At 39.5% G+C, this 22,681-nt stretch overlaps 1 protein-coding gene across 2 annotated transcripts in view; it reads left to right on the forward strand.

The window, feature by feature from the left end:
* The first annotated feature begins 14,274 nt into the window (after nucleotides 1-14,274).
* CPPED1 (calcineurin like phosphoesterase domain containing 1) overlaps nucleotides 14,275-22,681 on the forward strand; it is a 53,828-nt gene continuing 45,421 nt past the window's right edge. The window contains exon 1 of one of the 2 annotated variants that reach the window (XM_075165031.1): nucleotides 14,275-14,533. In XM_075165031.1, coding sequence (XP_075021132.1) covers nucleotides 14,470-14,533 — 64 coding nt within the window. In that variant the 5' untranslated portion in view covers nucleotides 14,275-14,469. The remainder of the gene's footprint in view (nucleotides 14,534-22,681) is intronic. The other variant, XM_075165030.1, reaches the window with a different exon arrangement.

Raw genomic sequence — 22,681 nt, forward strand, 5'->3', positions numbered from 1 at the left:
TTAAATATCCACAGGCCAACTCAGTATCTACTAAATTCAACAACTGTCTTTCCACTGATTTAAAATGGAAACTGCACTGGCTGATTTTGTTCAAGAGATGCTGGATAATCACAGCTTACACTGAAATCACCAGATGTCTGAGTGGTCAGTACTTCTGAAAACGGGGTCACATATTTGAAAGCCCAATAATTAATTCAGAGACTAAATTTAGGCACACATGTTGGAAAACTGTTGATGTGCGCAAATATATATACGGGTTCCAGACCACACTTCTAGGCAGATGGTAACAACTGTCCCTTCTTGACTCCACTTGACAGCCAATGTAAAGAGCAGTACTAAAGCTGGCTCCAAAGGGATTTGCTTCTCTGTCCTCTAGCGGATAGCCAGTGAGAAGAAATAATCTATCAACCAGGCATACTGATAGATGGGTCAAAAAACCATGAAGATCTAAAGGTGGAAAAGTAAATGCCATTTCTTATGTTTTCTTTCTGGAAAGCATTCTGATAATGTTAACAGGATTCATCATTGATATTTCTCAGCACAGTGCAACTTTGTTATACCTACATATATGGAATATCTATCTAGAATATCTATCTAAGTATTCTGTTATACCTATCTTGAATGAAAAGCCATCAATCCAGTCTCCTTGCTCTTTGCATCACGGCAATAGTAAACTGAAAAGTAAATGCTTAAAGTAAATAATGTGTAGCAGAACATTTTTGATAATCATTCTTTTTTTTTTCTTGTGGTTTTATAACATATATTTGCCTAGAGTTTTTTTATTGTTGTGAAAGTGCAGTGATCCCACAGCTGGATAAATAATAGGACAAATTAAAGGATTTTAACTGTAATGTGAAATGCACATTAGGGAGTCTTGAGAAGTGGTGCAAAAAGATGCTGACAGCAGATTATAGTGGTATCTTTTTGTTGTAGTGTTTACTTAAATCAGCAGATTATCTCTAACCTGCTAAATATAATCTAATGTTAATAACATATTTAGGCTATCTGCTCCCTAACACATATATAGGAGATTATTGCAGAGTACAATAAGGTTAAAAACATTTTTAATACAAAACACTGGCACCTAAGAGTACAGTAGTTTTCAGAATGGATTAATTGATCTGTATATTTCTATAGGCAAGTAACATCGGCATAAAATGTAAAGAAGCTGCAAAAGGAATACTTCTGTGTAATATGGAAATAATATATATATAGGGCCAGTTGTAACTGAATACTTGGTAAAAGGACAACTCACAATTTTCTTGGGTGTGTGTGGGAATTAGTCTGTCATTCACTCCCACACACCTGACAGAAAGCTGGCCTTTTTAAAGTCAATTCTGTAATTTATATACACCTTGAAGTCTTAAATATGATTTTCCAGTTTAACAAATTCTCCCTGTGAATATAGTGATTGTTCTTCTTTAAAAAGAAAAAATAACAAAATTAAAAAGGAAATTGCATGTAATTTCTATGCAAACTAGAACAGTTGAAGTGAGCCTTGATAGTATGATGAAGAAACAGATAATTTAGATGGCTGAACAATAGGATCGCTTTCCTACATAAACAATGCAAGTATTTCAACACATAAAATGACCATAAGTGAAAAAGAGCAGATATCTCATAATACCCAATTATCTCACTTGTTTCTGTCATAATGTTTAGCTCAAGTTAAAAAAAAACACTTGCACAGCAAAATCAGAAATAGATCCTGCATGCAAAGCCTGAGTCCAGTTTTCAGTTTTTTCATCTCATTGCAAAGGATTTTTTTAGTATTAGGTCTGTAGGTTATCATTACTTACTTATTGACAGCTGTATGCAAAGAACAAAGTCTAGACTCATTAGTGTTAACAAGAAATTACTATTAAATTCAATGGAGTGAAGATTCCACTCTAAGGATCAAGATTTAGTAAGTTTATTCTCATTGAGATGTTCTTTATAGGACGTAAAATTCCATTTGTTTCAATGTGGTTATTTTATAATGCTAGTGTTATTCATAATGAAAGGAAAACCAAAATCTAACATTAAAGGATACAGAAAAAAACATACAGAAAAAGTTAAAGACAAAAATAACAAAAATAAGGGCCACATTCTGATGCCTATTTATGAGAGAATGTAGAAATATTTAAGGAAATAATATTTTCGCATACACTGCACCTTTAAGCCCCAGTGCAGACAGCTATATATTGCTCAAAATGTATTCAAACAGAGCTCTGGTCTCTATGTCCATCAGTACATTGAAGCCCAAGGGAGGCATGGTCTGCTGGCAGAGTGATAAAGACAGCTCTCTAGCACATATGCTGAGGGAAGCTGCCCGCACTATTAGGGAAGCCAATAAAAATCAGCAGCGTATTCAACAATCCTTGTTTCTACCTTCCTGCCTACATCCATCCTAAGCAACTTTTCTGTGCCCTGACAGTGTAAGAGGATGAAGGCTACTTCTCACTGACTTCATGGCCTTTCACTACAGTTGCATTCCTCTGGGACAAGGAAGAGTCATCTCTATACCATGAACAGATAAAATTTTCTTGGCAGCTGACATACAGCTGTGGAATTAATTCCCTGATGATATTGGAACAATTACACATCTCAGCTCCTTAAGAATAAAATGTAAAATCCCTTATTTTCACTTACCTGTTCCACAATAATAATGAGAATAACAAAGCCATCCCTCCTAGGACATGAGGAGAAACTAGAGATCCTTTACTGTGATTACTCTTAGAGCTTGTAAAGGTGTCCTGATACCATGGTGATGAACACAGTATAATTGCCAAGATAGATGATGGATCCAGCTGGCACTTCTTCCTCCTCCCCCACACATCATGGTGCTCACCACAACAAGTTTATGATTTTGTCCTGAAAATCTGTTGAGTCTTGTTGGTCTTTACAAATTTACTTGCAGAAACCACAAAATGCTCTCTTCACTTTGATTTAGTCTAGACTGTATGAGAGAGGTGCATGATTTTTTCAGAAATGACACCCATATGGTATATTATTCTCTTGATAAAAAACTCATCTAGAACCCTAGCTGATAAATAAATAAATGTGAGTTCTCCTTCTTGGCAAAAAAATATTTTATATACCTATCATCTGTCTGCTCAGTCATCTTAGGCAAGTTTTACCCAGAATGGTATTATTATGTTTTGTTCAGGTGAGATTTATTGTTCAGAAGCTCAAACAGGAAGTCCTCTAAGTTAACTTCTACTTTGCACTTTTTCTATTTACATAGGATTTAATACAAGGATGAGGCTTTTTGGGTTTTTTTATCTAGAAGATGAGATAAATACTTGCTAGACTAAGCTATGTAAGAACCCAGAAATATTGCAATTCTCTTTTCTTCAAAAAAGGAAAAGTTTGAAAAATAATAGCAATCTCATTAGTTCACAAAACCTTTCTCAAGATATTTACTCAACTCTAGGTTTCAAATAGTAAGCATTGCTATTTTAAATTTCCAAATTCTTAACAGCTGCATTGTACAAGAATGCCATTGCACTTTACACTACTTTGTGTCCTTGCTGACGGCATCATTATAAGTCAAAGTCTGAGTGGGCATGAACAAGGTGCTAATATTTCACCTGCAGAAGTAGAACAAGGTATTCTCAGGAGTAAGTGGAAGAACTGCTGTTGCGGGGAAACCAGATGCCAGTCCACAAGGTTTATAAATCTGTTATTCAGTGTATTAGGAGTTAAGTGTAAAACATTTTTCATTGAGAAATTAATTTTGAATGGATTTTAGCTACTGAAATACTTTATCCGTGTACATACCTGGATGCTTCCAAAACAATTATACTTCAAAAGCTGGGTGAAGTACTGGGAGAATAATAGTAGATAAAATTCTAATGGATCTAAATGGGACCAGGGCTCCTTACAGCCAGGGTAAATTTCGCTCTTTATTTGCTTGAGTTGCAGAAATATGATTAACCAAAGTTTATCCAGAAGCCAATTAATGCTAAAGTGTGAAAATCAGAGCTTTGAGACTACTAGCATAGCCTTATGCTAGCTTTTTTCATCCAAAGAGTCCAATTAAGCAAACCTGGCAGAAGCCTTAAAAACAAGTATTCTCTGCTGGTTGTTAGTAAAAAATTGAACACTCTCTTTACTAAGACAAAAGGTGCCTCTTTGCCCAATGAGGAGCTGAAGGGGAAAAATAGAGCGCAAGACCAGAACTACACAGATTTCTTCTGGCTTTGGAAGCCAAGAGGAAAGTCTGGAAATTCTAGTACCAGTCTGTTTATGATATCTTTATTTCTGGCTGACAGCAAGGTAACAGATGTTTCTCCAGGTCAGGGCTTCCCAGCCTGTTCCTAGACAAGCTTCCCAGCCTTATTTACCATAGATGGACTTCAAGTATTGTAGCATATCAAGTGCATGAACAGACCATGTACAGATCTCTCAATGCCTGAAAATGCACAGTGGGAGGGTCCCTACTACAGTTTAGCAATACTGGCTTACAAAACCTGCACCGGGAAAGAAATTTAGCCTTATATAAACAGTCAGTTCAGTCCCAAATAAATTCTCAAAAGGCGGTTTAGGGCAGACAAAAGTTATGCGCAATCTTTATGTTGATTGTCTGCGCAGATTCCTCCTCCTTCTTGCTAGATGAATGAAAATATAGATGAATGACTTGCATAAATAACTTGTTTATAATGGCTATACATTTTACATTTAACAATATTTAAACTTTGACTATAGCTTGCCTGAAAATAAATGTAAATCAACCTGGTTTCCAGTTAAATTTGACCTTCTCTTGAGCCAAATTAGCCTTGAAGATTTCTAGAGAGGCAAACAGAATAGTTGCTTTCCCATCAGACTGTTCCAGCAAGGAATATGATGATCTCCATCTAGGTAAGCCTGGAAGTATAGTAATGAATGCTATTTTGCCAAAAGTTCAGCACTGGCAAATTCTCACCAATTCAGAATTCTTTAATACTTTTCGCAGAAATAATCAAACAATATGGTGGCAGATGAGACTAGGTTAGAAGTGGTTGAGAACTGATGAAGGTAAAAAGGTACTGTCATTTTAGAATCAGGAATAAAAGAAATTTGTCAGATACAGAAGTAAATATTGTAGTGAAGTGCAGCTTGTTGATACAGTATTACATCACATTTTGTATGTCAAATAGGCATAGTACATCAAGATCTTCACCCACTGAATCAGATTCATCAATCACGCTTTTTATATATAATATACATATTTTGTGTATATATATTGTATATACATAGATATGCTTTTTCCCCTGACTTTAAACTGTTTTTCCATAACGCCCATCTTTCGGAGAAGAATCTCAAATGCGGTCTCAGATACGTAAGTTCTCTCTATAGGACATATAGAGAGTTAGATGCCTCAGAAGGATGAACCTAAAAGTCTGCATACTGAGTGGAAAACATGACAACCAACAATGAAACGCCGATCACAGAAGTCTGTCTCACCCAGTGTTCTTCTATGGAGGTTAAATAGCTAGCAGGTGCCTCTTCCTAATCAATTCAAGAATCTGGACTCATCTTCTCAGCATAAGAACATGTCCCTACAGTTTCTTTCTGTTGTTTTTGTTTTGTTTACTTAACAGAAACCATTAATAAGAGATGAAGAAGCTACTTCAGATTAGTATGAGGAAGGACAGAAAAACAAAGAAGAGGTTCTCTGGTGAGCAAGAGAGCTTACTGTTGTCACGGAAAGCTGAAATGTGAATCATTTGGACTTCACTTTGCTCTTCAAAACTGAAGTGGTAGGACAAGTATGAGTACTACACCAACACTAGATATACTCCACTGGCTCTCCAATCAGTGATTACTTGTTCACATTCAAGGTCTTTCTTCAAGGTTTCCACTGGAGTACAATATAATTCCTATGGCATCTGCAACTCAAAAGGTCATTGCATTCTCTGAAAACATTTTGAGTTATGGAACTCATCATGAAATGGGAGTAAGGAGACACCCCTTGAAAGTCTAAGCCTAAACACCAAAGATCAAAGCCTTGTACTGCATTTATAAGCAGTTGAATGTGATGTACCTTTTCCCTGAAAAGATTTCTTCCATTCATGCCAAGATACTAACATAAAAAAGATCTATAGGGAAGAGACACATGCATAACCACCCATCTTACTGTAAATTTGTGTGTGCTACAGATTTAATTAAAAGACAGTAAAAGTAAATTTCTGTTTTCTTGATATTAAAGTTAATTGGTAAATACCAACACCAACTGGCAATCTTGCCATCTCTGCAAGAGCCTTGTTAATACGCAAACACCACCAGCCTACACTCTATTAGGAATGATAAGCTCATACGTTTCGTATCTGATTTCTTTCCATTCAGGAGCCCAAATACATAAGAATGTATCATGGTTTTGATTTATGCATGTAACTCCAGATGACAGCATATACAGTGTGTATGCCATAGCTTCAGTTACTAGGAAAGTTTTCAGTTTCCACTTATTTTAGTTTTTATTTCCTCCTAGGCACTTATTATATTCTTCCTAGCATGCTGAGCTTTTCTAATGTTTAGAAATATTGTGGAACTGCAAAAAAGGCACAGTCAATTAATTCCTTCATTTGAATAATTAAACATTTTAAAAACTCCCTCCATACCTTATGTTCAGCTATAGATATATTATTAATCGTAGCTTGTACTGTGTGCTGCAAGAGAATGTTAGGCACGTAATTCCTAGAACCTGGGGAGGAGAACATTTCCTGACACTATGAATTTACCTACCCAATGATAAAGTTATCTTGTTCTAATTCAAACGTGTTTCACACTGTAATAATTACACTGTATGAATGTTGTGCTTTTTTTATGAATAATTCAGCACAGTTAATTATTAAAAAAATTGTTATGGTTGATGAATCCATTCCACTGTGTTCAACAAAAATGTTAATCGTGCTTCACTATTTTTAGGATGTTCCTGTTTTATCATTCATTCCAGTAACAGTCTATAAAGTAAGAGCACTGCGTAAGTTCAAGACCATAGGTTTGTAGCCAGACTGACTGTTGTCAAATGGGTGTAGTCAATATGCCATGGTTAAATGTGGTTCATTACACCTCTGCTTGTTGAGTGCATCCCTATAGACAAATGGCCTTCAGTCTTTTTCTACTTCTTTGGATTGGCATTACATAATTTTCCCACTCTCAGACCCACTCTTGAACAACAACATTCAATGACTCCACCATGCTTGTTGAACAAGCCTGACTAGGCTTCGTAGTAGTAGGTTCTTATATCTGATTTTAAAGCTAGAGTGTCTGAAGCAAAAATGTAGTAGGTTCTTATATCTAATTTTAAAGCTAGAGTGTCTGAAGCAAAAATGGATGGCGCAGTTCATTTTGCAAGGTCACTGGGTAAATTTGCCACAGAGTAAATTTGCTAAACATTGAATGTAGCACTTTTCTCATTCTCTACTGCATATGCCTGCAACCAACTGGCAAACATCAAAATGATCTGTAATGGTTCCAAGTCATCTGGAGAAGAGGCCCTTTAGTTAATTTCTTTATTTTGCCTGCTGTACAGGGGATGTGTCTTTATTGTGATCATTCTTCAGCAAATGTAGGAATGTATCGATAAGACCAAGCAATATTTCCACAAATAAAATTTTAGTTCTCCATTGTTTTAGAAACAGCAGAAATTCAAAGAGCGGGAAAGCCACTTTTCTATCATCAGTTAAAGTCTGCTTTTTTTTATATTTGGACATTGGACTCTGTTACATTTGTAACGGAGATTTGAAAAATATTGGAGGGTTAAAAAATTAAATGAACACCACTATGGGAATACACACAGTGTTTGCTGTCATTGACTTAGTTGTTATGAATACAGTTCAACTGGAAGAAATCTGAAAAAAATCATCGCAAACACAGTGAAGGAGGAGAGTAGTTGAAGTGAAGGGCTAGTACGAAACAGGTGGATTACTTTTACCTTGTAGGGCATGCAGTCTTGTCCTCATCTATTATTAATTTAGAAAGTAGAAGCTTCGTGGTGCATGTTATGTCTTCACTCATAAAACAGCCTCTGTGTACCTCTACCTGTGTCCAGTTTTGATCTTTATCTCTTTTTACTCAAGGCCTGTAAAACACCTACAGATCTTTAGACCATGAACCTGAGAGAAGCAGAAAATGAAATTTATTGCTGAGATAATACTGTTGAAAAATGGATGCTTCTGGTTATCTAATACTATCATTAATGGAAAAGGAAAGCTCCTTGAAATTCTGAGAAGCAGAAGTGCTAGACACAGCTGAAAGAGAGTCCACACTGAAACCTTAAAAATGAAGTACTGTTTCATTTTCAAATCATATTTCCTACAAATTAAACTAAGAGGTTTGTAATAGCAATAATTACCTATTCAGCATCCTTCACCAGTCTCTGAACTCATTTTCTTCAGTCACTGAGTGAAAAACAAACATGATGGGTCATTTGTGCTTAAATTTATCTGTGGTTTTCCCGGAGTACCTTCTTTGTTCATCTCCAGCTTTAATTACTGAAAAACATTTTTTTTTAATAGAAATCTGTGGTAAAATAGATGCATCCTTCATAGTCATCCTGTTTTAGAAAGTTCAGTGACTGCTGTATTAGTGACATCACAGATGGGAAAGTCAATTTTAAGATCTATTTCACATGCAAAACCTGGCACACAACATGAGTGAATACTAATGCGTAGAAGAGTTCTATGAAGGTTTTAGGGGACCTCATTCTCTAAGGGGAAATCATTCTCTAAGTCAGCAAAGATTCTCTCAACTGCTGATGCAATCTATTGGTAAGGCTGTATTTTGAGAGGAAAGTAGTGGTAATCTGGGACCCGTGAAGACCAATCAACAAGAGGGTTTACTTGCCTGATTGATGTATAACTACAGTTTCCACTTACACAGAGGACAGTTCTGTGGCATCAAACCTCACTCTGTAGCGGAAGCTACAACTTTGCAAAGTGATATGACAATGGTTCCTCTTTCACAGTTTTTTTGTAATCACTAAGACAATTTTTCTTCTCAGAGTAATCTGATGTCGTTGTTTCTTTATGTCCAGTTTGTTATATCCTGTCAGAATGGTGATGTACATGTGCTTCTCAAAAACATATTTGGTTAAACAAGTGAGCTGCAAAGAGCCTGCCTGCAAAAATTTAGGTGACCAAAAAAAATTTTCCCCTTTTATGAAAGAGGATGAATTCTGTTTATACAAGAAAGGAAGAAAAAGGAAGTATCATTTTTCAAAAAACCCAAATTGTTTGCATGTCACCTGTAATGTAAAAATGAAGTTTTCCAGCCTGAAAAATAATTTTCTGCTTTGAGCAAGGAAAAAAAGGGATTTGCCCAGTACGTTTGCAATGCATTTTGAGTTAACCAATGTAACAATAAAACAAGAATGTCCTTGTTGTATGCCTAGTTGAAAAAACATCTAAGTGCTCTGATTGTTTATTGAATTTTAATACGTAAAGGATTGCTGCTGCTTTGATTTTTTTGGCAGAAATAGCAACTGTGGTTAATGATCATCTGGGTTTTTATCTTTTTCTAATAAAATGTCATTTATCAGCAAAGAAGGAGAAAGGAATCTGAGAGTCATGCATACAGATGCATAAACTAAATACTACTTCTTCTGCCAGATTGCTGCTTTTGCTTGTACATTAATGGAAAATCTTTTTAAAAATAAGAAAAGTCCAACAAATCCAAATTTTAGCTATAGATGTGAATGAAAAGCTCTTAAATCTAGATTTTCTTCTTAGACCAAGTCCAATAGTATATACCTGAAGCCTGTAGTACTCTAAAAACACACACACACATATGTGTGTGTGTATATATATACTGAAGAGTTTCCTCAAATCTATTTATATGCCTAATTGCCTTCCATTTGTGACTGGACAGGTCTTAATGAGCAGCAGGAACCATAAATTTTAAACAATAGGTAAATGCTATCCAATTCTGACTGGAGTAATTCTGGATATGCACCTACACAGAACTCAACATGTATAGAGAACATTTAAGTCAGAAAGTTCTTAGATAGTTCGGGATGAGGTGGCAGTCAATCACAAATTTTCTGCATAATTTTGGAAGTGGGTACTTCAGTTAAAGTCTTGATTTTTTCACCTAGCTCTAGCCCTGCTGGATTCCTATGCATTTTTTTTGTGTCTAGCAATTTCAATACAAACTCATGACCCAAACATCCATGGTTCTTCAGGAGTAGACACCTAATGTGTCAAAAATACACACCAGCTCAAAGAATTGCTTCTAGTCTAGCTCTCTCATTCACTGGAGTCATTACTGGTCATGACTTTTGAATTTGCTGGCAGCCCAGGCCTCAATTACTCAATGAAAGGTGCAAGTACTCAGTGTACCTGAAAATGAAACGTCAGGATAGGGAAATGCAAAATCAGAGGCACCCTGAATAAGGTAGAACTCTTGAATATTTGGCAGCACACAAAATGAATGAGACATCTTACAGAAACGACCAGTAGATCTAGATAGAACCTGTATCTGTGTCAGAAATGGGAATTCAGTGTGCAAAACAAATTGAGTTAAATAGTGTGTTTAACTCATTACATCAACTTTTCTCTCTCTCATAGTTACAGTGATTCAAGGAATATATTACAGGTTTCTTGAACAAATGGAGCCTGCCCACACTAAATGAGTCAGATAAAAATCAATTACATTGTGGATTCTTAACTGGGGTAATAATCAGTGTCATCATTGTTCCCTTCCTAGCAACAAAATATTAGTCCTGGTCAACCAATCTTTTTAAGTTGGTTTGTGCAAAACATTTTTAATATTTGTTATGTTGTTTTTTGGGCCCTTTGAAAATGGAAAGCCATTTGGTATCAAGGCCAAATATTAACAGGCCTTTTTTTTTAACATGGATAAGTACTCTTTAGTGTAGTAATTCATTTATGTTCATATAGAATGTCAAAGGAGCAGACCTTAAGTTTTATCATATTCTGTAACGTTTTAGGCTTAGATTGCTCAATTTATTTATACCAGCATAGTCATCCTGGAGTCTTTTACTTTCAGCAATGGAACGGGAGATAGAAACAGAGTGGGCTAGTATGAGATACTACTGTAAGTTTTCAACACTTATTAATTTTTATCCATTAGCTGTTCTGGGGAAAAGAATAGGAGGGGTATCATAAGCCAAACCTTCCAAAATGTTACATCTGCTAGGAATGCTGTACTATTACAGGATTTATGGGAGCTGGAAGAAGACATCAATAGAAGGCAGACTTGATACATTATATGCATTGTTTATTTTCAGCGTGTGTAAGTCCATATTGTCTCTAAACAAATACAATGATGTGATCCTTTTTATATCATCAGGTTTTATTAACTCCCATTATTTTCTCTAACTTATCCCTCAAGGACTCATACATATCAGCAAGCACTGAAAACAGATGTTGATAATCCTGTGTGTGTTGTTTACACCTCTAACCTTCATTGGATTTCCCAAATTCCAGATGGCAGATAGTCATTCTATTCTATGTATAAGATTAAAATGGTTTAGTTTCAAATCTGCATATCTGTCTGTGCTTTGCAATTTTAATTCCCATGTCTAGACCAACTCTGTTCTGTCCTTTTCACCTTTTGTATTCTTCCATTTTTGCAATTTATTGTCTTCTCGTCATTTGCTGAGAATAGAGAAAGGATTCCCTCCTTCAACCACTGCTTTGACTATTTTGCTCTTTATATGAATTGCTTATCAGAGATAGTAAATTTTAGAATTACTTACTTGTTTTATTAGTACTTTATCTAGATCTCTTGAAGTGCATACAATCATACTTTAAATTGCAGTAAGAAATAAAGTAGAGTGTCTGCTACTGGATTTTTTAGAACTTTCAAGTTGTTAAGAACTGTAAGGATTGGCAGCATGATCTAACGTGTACTAGAATAAGCCTTAGAAGATGTGGACTTCTCAGATCTGCACTATTCTAATCACAGTCATTACTAAGCTAAACCTTATATAAGCATTTCCTTTTCAATGCCTCCCATTTCTCACTTTTTATCTATCTTATTTTCAATGGTACTGCATGCTCTTCCAGAATGGTATATTCTCCTCTGTATGCTCACACTAACTTTTTAAAATTAGTAAAATTATTCTCCATTTATACTCTATAAATAAGACCAGACACGTGGTACTGTAAATTATTTATTCAGTGTCATTATATTCATGACACTTTGTATAACAAATCAAGTCCTATGACAAAATTCTGCTGCTTTATCTAGGCCTCATCTGGAATAAGTCCACAAAAATCTATAATTAAACTAACATAGATCAGTAGTAACTTTAAACGATTTAGTCATAGTAAAATGAGTTTAGCTGTATAGCATTTGGTCCATGATCTTGGCTTCAAAAATGCATACTTCAAATTTGGCAGAGTAAAGGAAGCAGGAGAGAGCAGCAATCCCCCTCCTGCACACACACTCCCCATCCGCAGTTCTCACGTTTATATGCAAATGTTCCTTTATTTCTGCAGATGAAAACACTTCTGCATTCAGGCTGCAAAATCACAAGAAAATGTGTTTAAATTACAAAATGGAAATTTCTTGTGGCATCCTCATTACAGTAGACAATACTCAAGCTGATGTAGTATCAGAGGATTCCATTTGAAGAGGAGGCAACATAGGCACGCCGCATACACACCATACACATCACCTAGAAAGAGCCAAGCATCCGTGACCCAATCCTGCAGAGATCAAACACAGTATCGACAACAGAATTTTGTAGAAGAGAGACCCCTACACAAGCGTAGAAAAATGAGCTGTGAAATTACAGAGATTTAGATAAATCTAGAAGATCTTAGAATCCACTGTCTGCCAGGTCTGATTCAGTCTTTCAGACATGCGTACCTTGAATTAAGAAAAATGGTTGCCTTTAGCAACACATCCAGGTTAAGACAAAGGTAATTCGGTGTGCTGATCACACGCTCACATCCTTGTGCTACAAAACTACAGTATGCCATCTTGCCAAAACAGTTATGGTCTCTCTACACTTTTTGGCCTGATCTTGATGGTATTTCACTGCAAAATTCATCCTGAGTTTAGTCGAAGTCATGCAGCAGTCATATATTCTGGTATATGACTGCTCAGCTCTATTAAGCAGATGAGAGAAAAATGGAAAAAAAACCAGAAAAGGTCAAAAATCTCTGGATCATTCAGCCAATTGCTCTTATATTAGCATGAGTGGTTCCAGCATTAGACCATGATCACCTGTTCCTATGATGGTGTTAGGACATTTAAATAGGCTGCACCTGAGAGTCAAAAATGCACTTTAGTATTTATTTGCTTAATGTACCAAATGTTGCCTCATAAAGAGGGGAACTGACAAAAACGACTTAAAAGAGACTTCCTTTAGCGCTTTCCATTTAATGATCATCAAGCAGTTTACAAGCAGGAATGAAACTGTTTTCATTTGTGGATAATAATACCCCCATTTTACAGATGGAAAAATAATCCAGTCATACGAATGTGTTTTAGTTGGTAACAGGAACCTTATGTAGTGCTTTGCTACAGATCTCACAAGATGAATAAAGAGGCACTCAGACCTCTGCATGTCACACAGCGCAGAATAACGGGGTCCCAGCTGTTCAACCAGAAAATCACCACCATATTATCCTTCCTGTATTGCTAGGTCAAAAAGGGACTCCAGTCCAGAAAAGATTAAGAAAACATTGCTTTGCAAGCGTTACCCATATATTTCAGTTATTACCCGACTGTGTAGCCTGGTGCTGAGAAAAATGGGCTGTGGTAGCTGCCCACCATGCTACCCGCAGCCGTGGGCAAGGCCCATGGGCAAGGCCGAGCCAGGCCGGAGGCGCTCGGCTGGAGCCAGTGAGAGCTGGCGGTGGGGGCGGAAAGACACCATGCCTTCACTTTTTTCATGTTAACTTTTTTTTTTTCTTTTCCAAACAGCAGTTGGTGGTGATGTCCAACTTTGCGAGTGCAATTAACGCCAGGAAGAAATCTGACCTGGAAAACATCCCTTCAAGGTACAGAGGAAGACTGCCAATGCTTTTAGATGACATCGGGTTACTTCAGTGCGCAGGTTAGGAACAAGTTGAAAATGAAGGAAATCTATCACGTTTTAAATTATTATTAATTTAAAAGCCAGCGCATCTTTGGGGCAGGTTCCACTCCCAGAGGCTGCGCTCTCACCCGCAGACACCGCAGGCCGCCCCACCCGCGGCCGCCATGTCGCCGCGCCGCCCCCACCGGCCCCTGCCGCTTCCCGAACATGGCGGCGCCGGGGAGGCACCCCGCAGCACCCCCGCTTCGCGCGGCCGTGCCCCCGCCTCTCTCCCAGGGGAGCCGCTCCCTCCGTAGCCGCCCGACCACACTCCCTGCCAACCGCCTGGCTCAGGCCGACCTCCCCCTGCGCCGCCAGCGCAGACCCCTGCTCCGGCGGGGCTTCTCCCCGCCCGCGCCCAGGCACCGCCCCCGGCGGAGGCGGTGCCGCCCCCTCGCCGGCCCGGGGCCAGGCGGCGGCTGTCGGCAGCGGCTGCACGGTGGGCGGGAGCTATGGCGGCGGAGGGGGACGCGTTTCTGAGAGCCCGGGGCAGGACTCTGACCGCCTTCCGCCAAGGTACGCGCCGCGGGCCCCGCGCCGAGGCGGGAACGCCTGGCGGAACCTCGGTATAGGGCTGCGGGTTCCGGCGGGCTCTCTTCCCCGCCGCGCAGCCGGGCGGGTGGTGCGGGAGTCCGGGCTTTTCCCGGCGGCAGCGGGAGGAGCGCTTACTGTCGGGGAGGGGAAGGCGTAGGGCAGGCGCTCGAAGGGACTGGGACAAAGCCCTGGGCCGTCTGCTGGCGCCAGGAAGCCCGTGTTAGGGAGCCCCCTGCTCGGGGGAGCAGGCGGCCACTCGGCGTGCTGCTGCCGGGCGGCGGGGGCTCGGCTGAACGCGGAGCTGCGGCAGCCCGCTGCCCCCCGCTGTTCCGGGGCACGCCTGAAGCCTCCGAAGTTTGTTACCACGTTAGCTGGAGAGCAGAGGCGCGTTGAAGCATTTGCCCCCGCGGTCCTGCCCGCAGCGCGGGTGGCTCCGGCTCCCGTGGAGAAGATGCCAGCAGTGTCCAACACCAGATTCGTTTTAAAATGTTCGTCAGTGCTGCTAAACCTGATCTCCATAGCTTGTGAAACTGTTGGTGCCAGCACTGTGCTATCATTTGTTTGTACCTATAGAGGTGACCTAACAGGTTACAGGTAGCTCATTGTTTATGTTACTTAAATGAAAGGGAGGTGTACCATAACGGATGCGAGTAGAGAAGATCCCGGTTTCTGCAAGGTGCTTCAGCCTCTCTCAGGGTGGAGGTCAGCAGCTAATTCCTCCCCTGGTGCTTCCACACTGTGCAGAGATAGCACTGTTAACCCCTTTGGCTGGTAGTGCCTGAGTATAAGTCAGTTCCATAGGAGACATGCTTCTAGACTTACCACCTCCCAGGTGAACAAGATAAGGAGGCCACTGCCAAGCCAAAGATGGCAACCACCTGCTGACTGCTCGTTCTTGTCTTGTGGCTGGACCAACAGAGGAGTATGTTGAACATCTGTGTGTATCTCACCTGTTTGTAAAATTCTCCCAAGGTTGGAGGTTCTGCAGTGTGCCTAGGTTTTTCAGGTGAATAACTTTCTCTGTGTTAAGAAATCTTTTCCTATTGCCACACATGGAAGGTATTTTATTATCTTGTATTTGTTTATAAATTACAAATTGTGTTGGTTTGGTGAGGTGGGCAAGGCTATTCAATCCCAGCAATTTTGTGGTATTTTCTTGAGTTTCACTGGAAATATTTGGCTTTGCTTGTTGCCAAATAAAGGAAAATCACCAACTCTGAGCATGTGAAGTATATGTATACAGTCATTCTGGCAACCTATTAATTGCAGATGGTGTGGTTGGTTTGGAACAGAATGCCTAGCATTTGTTGAGGAGACAGATGGCAGACAAGCCATCTAGTTATATCAACTGTTGTGGTAGTTGACCCTGGCTGGATGCCAGGTGCCCACCAAAGCCGCTCTATCACTCCTCTCCTCAGCTGGACAAGACAGAGAAAATATAATGAAAGGCTTGTGGATCGAGATAAGGGCAGGGAGAGATCACTCGCCAATTACCATCACGGGCAAAACAGACTGGGCTTGGGGAAATTAGTTTAATTTATTGCCAATCAAATCAGAGTAGAGTAATGAAAAATAAAACCAAATCTTAAAACACCTTCCCCCTGCCCCTCCCTTCTTCCTGGGCTCAACTTTACTCCTGATTTTCTCTACCTCCTCCCCCCGAGTGGCATAGGGGAATGGGGGTTGCGGTCAGTTCATCACATGTTGTTTCTGCTGCTCCTTCCTCCTCAGGGGGAGGACTCCTCACACTCTTCCCCTGCTCCAGCGTGGGGTCCCTCCCGTGGGAGGCGGTCCTCCATGAACTTCTCCAACGTGAGCCATTACCACAGGCTACAGTTCTTCATGAACTGCTCCAGCGTGAGTCCCTTCCATGGGGTGCAGTCCTTCGGGGTGGGGGGTCCCCCACAGGTCCTGCCAGGAGCCTGCTCCAGCGCGGGCTTCCCACAGGGTCACAGCCTCCTTCGGGCATCCACCTGCTCCAGCGTAGGGACCTCCACGGGCTGCAGGTGGATATCTGCTCCACCGTTAATCACCATGGGCTGCAGGGGCACAGCCTGCCTCACCATGGTCTTCACCACGGGCTGCAGGGGAATCTGCTCCGGCGCCTGGAGCGCCTCGTCCCCCTCCTTCTTCACTGACCTTGGTGTCTGAGAGTTGTTTCTCTCACATATTCTCACTCCTCTCTTTGGCTGCAGTAGCAAGGGGTTTTTTCTCCCTTCTTAAATACGTTATCCCAGAGGTGCTGCCACTGTCGCTGATTGGCTTGGCCTTGGCCAGCAGCAGGTCCGTCTTGGAAGCCAGCTGGCACTGGCTTCTATCAGACACAGGGGAAGCTTCTAGCAGCTTCTCACAGAAGCCACCCCTGTAGCCCCCCACTGCTACCAAAACCTTGCCATGCAAACTCAATACAACTGTATAGTGAAATTGTACAAAAGGAGTGTTCAATGGCAGTGTAAAAATTCCTGAATGAAAGCTTTATCTAAGTACTTCTTGAAAATTGCCTTAAACATGGAAATAAAAATGTGATTTGGGTATCTGTTTTCCGGATGTGTTTCCTTCTCCTGAAGTGTCCTTGTTTGGTATTCTTTAAATATTAATTAAGACTTTTCTTACTGACTGTTTGTTTTCAGTCTTGTTCAGGACTTTTTAGGCTATCATAGTCCAGTTACCATGTTTGGGTACAATGTTTCTTTGTCAATAATTTACTTAGCTCTTTCTTAAGAGGCTAAAGTTCAACATAACCTTTTAATAACTAAATTGTTGGAAAAAAACAGAACCAAGGACTGATAAAACTGAGGCAAAGTTTCTTGCAGTTTAAGATGAAAATCAGTTATTTGTGTTTTGTTGTTTTCCTCAGCCTTTAGGTTTCACTCCTTCTGTTAAGCAGGTAGTTACACAAAACATTTACTACCACTGCTATGGCTTGGCACACTGTTTCCTTTTAAAATTTGAGAGTCACCATTGAGACCTTAATTTCCTTTTTTTCTTACTACCTTTTCAGCAAAATCACTTTTCCACACCTTATCCCCTAATAGTAATTTGTTCAGTCTGCTTTCACATAATGTGGAGGTTATACCTGTAACCTGCGCTAATTTACTCTTGATATGTGACGTGTGAGAATCAGAAGCTCAACGTTAGGGATCTAAATTATCCATGTAATCAGTGGAGCGTAGTAGCAAACAGTGCATAAATACCCTACTTACCTGGCAAGAGACCTCTGTATGCTTTGGCTTTACTTTTTAAATATATTCTCTGTCTTTTCTACCCATGTGAAATTTTGCTTCAGATGTCTACTACTTTTATTAGTATTTTAGTGAAGAAACGGGACCATATGTTTGGGTAAATTCTGTCTTCTCTGCCACTTCTCCCAAAAAGTCATGGGTTTTTTTGGTTTGGGTATGGGGTGGAGTTTTTTTTTGTCCCAAGTATGCAGTAGCATGCTGTGCAAAAAATTTCTGTGAAAGAGGTAGAGTACTTTTTTCAAGTAACTAAACAGGTGATAGTACCATCAGCTTAACTGGTTGAGAAGTGTGTCTGTTTTGAACCTGTCTTTTGCTAGTTTTAGCTGATGGTTCCAAAACCTTCATCTGGAAGAGGCAGATAACTAGCATTGCATACTCATGTTCTCAGTTTCACATGTGATTTTATGTTCCTCTGTCATGCCTCCCTCACCAATCTTTTGCAAACTCTTTAAGTTTATTCAGTTGCTTCTCATGTTTTTTATTTTGTTCTGTTTTCTGTTCTTTTCCTATCACTGATTTTTTGCCGTTACTGAGTGTTGGGGTGACTTTTCTTTGTAGCACTTGCTAGAACTATCGTTGTTTATATGAAGTCAGTGGTAGTGTTTTTCACATGTGCACTATCCTGCACTTTTCTGCACTGAAGATCACCTGCTTTCTTGAACAGCCACTGTGCAATGAAGTCTCTCCCCAGTTCTTCACAACCAGGCCTTATTTTCATACTGCCAGATGGCTTAGGTTTAGCAAATTTCACTTCCTTGCTATTCATTTGCTGTTACAGATTGTTTTGAATTTGTTGAACAGTATAGGTCCCAGCACAGATTCAGGTGGGATCTGTGTGTCTTGTCCATTTCTTTTTTTTTTACCAGTTTTTAATGCATGTGAGGACTTTTATATTTCAAGACAACTTGGCTTCCTTAAGAGTCTTTGGTGAGTAACTGTCAGATACTTCTTGGAGATTCAAGTAGATGATATCAAGTGGATTTCACTTGTCCATGTAAAAGCTGTCAATTACTCTTTCTGAAGAATCAGTAAGTGCAGTAGTTATTGTCTTTGTTACAGTTTCCATTAACTTGCCTCTACAGATGCCAGTTTTGCAGTCAGTAGTTACCAGATTGCTCTGGAAACCCTTTTAAATGTAGGTGTGATACTGGCCATCTTCCTGCTCCTTTTGTGCAAAGGCAGTTTTAAGCAAGAGGTAACTCCCCAGGGGTTAGCTGGTTTTTACTTTTGAGTTCTGTGGATGCCACCTAAGTGGTTTGTTATTGTTCATGTCTGTTTGTTGAATCATCTATTGCTATTTTGGTTTGAGACAGATCTGATGCACGGCTTGTAAAAAAGAATTCTGGCATTAGATCTTCAGAAGTTCCTCCATAATAAACATGGATACAAAAATTTACATTGTTTTTTTGCTCTGCCTTTATCTTTGGGTGCATCTTGCATGTCTGGAACATCTTTTAGCCTTAGTGAGTGTCTGGCAAGCTACCTGCACCTACTGCCTTTAAAAAGGGCTTTATTAGTGTCAGATTTATGCTATTTCCAATTGTTCTTCACTTTGTTTCGCTTGACTTCTTGGGCTTCTGTATCTAACCTTCCAGTTAGAAGGTTTAGAAGAATCTTTCTTATTTTCTCTATTTGGATGCTTTAGCTTTTTGAAGGATGCTGTCCTGCTCTTACTAGCATCCTTATGGCTGCTGTTTATCTTGTTTAGTCAATCTGGATTCTTTCTGGTCTTTCTGAAGTTCTTAGTAAATGCTGTGCATATGGTCTGAGCCTCTGGGATAGTGTCTTTGAATAGTTTCATGCCGTCTTCAAGGATTTTTGCACTTTTTAAAAGCATCGTAATTACATATCATTCACCTTCCTTTGAAATTAAATACAACTGCAGTTGATTTCTTATTTTCTCTTGCTTTCACATGAGTGTTGGATTTTCGCACATTATGATTCCTGTTCTAAAGCTCTTTGACAGTAATATTTTTGAGCACTGATCAGAACTGCTTCCCAGCTAGCATATTCCATTCCCAATATTGTCTCCAACTCTCATATGAATTAGGCAAATTTTTATGTGGGTTTTGAGCAACTTTCTGTGACTTCACCTTGTCATTATGCAAGCCACCCCCCTTCACACCTACAGTCTTGGGCTGTAAAGTTTCTGTAATGAGTTTACATGTTAAATTTGGGGGTGGGCATAAAGACATGACTAGAGTTTTAGCATTCTGTAGCCCTCAGTACAAATAAACCGTGTCTGAGGGGGCATTTCCTACCTCGATAGTTATCTAAGAAGTTTAAAAGTATATCTTTTAAAAATAGTAGCACTGCCTAATTTGTTTGAAAAACTATATTCTGTCAGTGTTTCTACTGACGTTATCTCTGTAGTTTAGGCTCACTGTACATCATTCCTACAATAATTACTCTTTTAAAGGGTTTTATTTTCTCTCTGAAAAATGTATTTTGATGCCTGTTTTGAAGGGTTTTTTTCCCTGATGCATAAAATCGCGCCTTTCATAATAGCTTGCCTTGGTCATTCAGCAGAACCCTCAACAGCCATATCTTTGGTAGTCTCTCAGGTACACATGGAAAATATAGCTGAAAGGAATGCATATTTCATTAGATTGAAATCTTTTGTATTTGGACATACAGAAAATAACAGTGGTGTTTTTGAAGCCATAATAATTGATAATGTTTTAATATTAAACAAGAAATTATTAAGGATTTAGTGCAAGTCCTTTATAGTTTTTCAAGCTATTCCAGGACTGAGAGGAATGAAAACAAATTCCTTTAAAGGTAAACTGCAAAACAATTGCAAGGAAAAAGTTTTTGCCTTTTGTATTGTTTATGATATATAAATACTGCCTTCCATTTTCTTCCTGCCTATAGCTTCTTTAGAAAACCAAGGTTGTGCTTCTTGTCCAATTTTACCTAGAAAAAGTGTCACAGGCACACTTTGTAGGCAGAGACAGCTCAGGGCAGGGAACCTTGTACCTATTTCTGCTATTTTGTGATCTTTCAGAGAAGTGAAATTAATTCCCCTGGCAAACCCAACATGAGAATGAGGGCATTTTTTTATATTTATTACTGCTTATTGTATACTGAGCAAGCACTAGGCGTGTGTCCACGTCCATTCTCCTCTGATACAATAGTGTCTATAGAGAGACTGTGGGCAGAAGTAACTTTTCATAACTAATTTTTTTCCATGAAATGCCGTAGAGTGTAGAGGAAGAAGAAAACCAATGTACTGTTGAAACCAACCAACGTACTTTTAAAAAATCCCACCAGGGAAATACTGGAAATCCCACCAGTACTACGTGGCTGTCAGCGGCCAGCTTGCAGTGGTTTATATGAGCAATCTCTATATATGTGTTTGTGATCCTTGGAGAGGGGGGAAGAAAAGGGAGGAGAAATTAGGAGAAGCAAAAGGGGAAGAAATAAAGGCACGGCAAAATATTAGCTATTGTCCTCTAGAAATTGTGAGGTTCAGCTTAAATCCCATCTAGGTCCTTGATATGTGATCACAATACATGGCTGAGGTTTTTTCTTGTGAACTGCTGCTGACTACTTTGGCCCCTCACCGAATTAATCCTTAGATAAAATTAGAACCTGGTACCATTTAGTATGCTACTAAAAATACATTGCATTGATCCTCTCTCCGTACTTTGGCATGCATGGGAGCAGAAAAAGAATGGGAAGCTATCGAAACTGAGGCATAACAACATGTTCTGAAGTTGGACTTCTTCTGTGGCGATCAGCTGTGCAGCTTTTAAGGAGGCCTGGGAACAAAACGGATTTAGAATAGGAGTTTTGTGTGGCTCAATGTGTAAGAGCAGCTCCACAGACATCATTTGTCCTTCAGAAATGGAAACCGTATGTACATCAGTTACCTGAGAAATCTGCTGACTTTTGTCTGGCATTTGTGTTTTCTTATTGCTGTGGTAAATTCAGAAAGTTGCAAACAGCCTCTATGCTCGTAGGGATGAAGAGCCAGTTTGCAGGCATTCTCAGCTCAATTTTGCGATGCAAGAGAGAAGGAAGAAAAAAATTTTTATTAATTGAATCCGAATCTTCTATTTCTTACCTAACATGCGCTTTGTCTAATACAACTACATAGCTTATCTAAAGACTTGAAAATTGAAACTCCTAGCGAGAAGGATGCTTTTGATGTCATTCCCATAAAAGTCATTGCTTCCTACGTTTGAAGGGAAGAAAGCAACTGTACATGCTATTTAATTGAAACCTTATGGGGTAACATCTAGGACCTGGATCATGACTAGATGATCACTGCAAAAACAGCTGTTCCCCCTCCCACCACTTGTGCCCAATACTGTTTGTTACTAACCCTCTGCCAGACTTTGGCATTCCCCTAGCATAGCAACAGAATGATTTGTCTGAGCACTCTTCTTGTAATTCAGTGCAAAGTCCAAAAAAATGGTTCAAACAATTTTTTGTGGTGCCTGACTTACTGCTTAAGCAGGCGACGTTCATTTGCACGGCCTACAGTACCTGTTCTGCTTGAGGGTGCTAGCAAGCAGCTGGTGAGGGAGAGAAGTAGGGTACAGAAGTTTTGTTAATAATTATCTGAATACAGTCCATTGATAAATCATTTAATTATTAGGCAAAAGACTTCTGGATCCATCTATGGTAGCGGAAGATGCTTTTACGTTCTGTTTCTCATTGCTACCCTCTTACCATATTGTTCTGTTGCAAGAGCACTCGTGCAGGCGTGCTCCTGGAGTTTTAAGCGAAATTAGCCAAATTGCACTAGTTGCAACACTTTAAACTGTAGCTGGACTGATGTTATGCCTTGTACAGATAAGGAAAAACTTGCATGAACTCCTCTGCAGACAGACCAGTGAGGGCAATTAAGAGTTATTTCCTGGATGATCTGAGTTCAGAA

Source organism: Calonectris borealis, chromosome 16 (assembly GCF_964195595.1).
Source record: "Calonectris borealis chromosome 16, bCalBor7.hap1.2, whole genome shotgun sequence".
Lineage (NCBI taxonomy): Eukaryota > Metazoa > Chordata > Aves > Procellariiformes > Procellariidae > Calonectris > Calonectris borealis.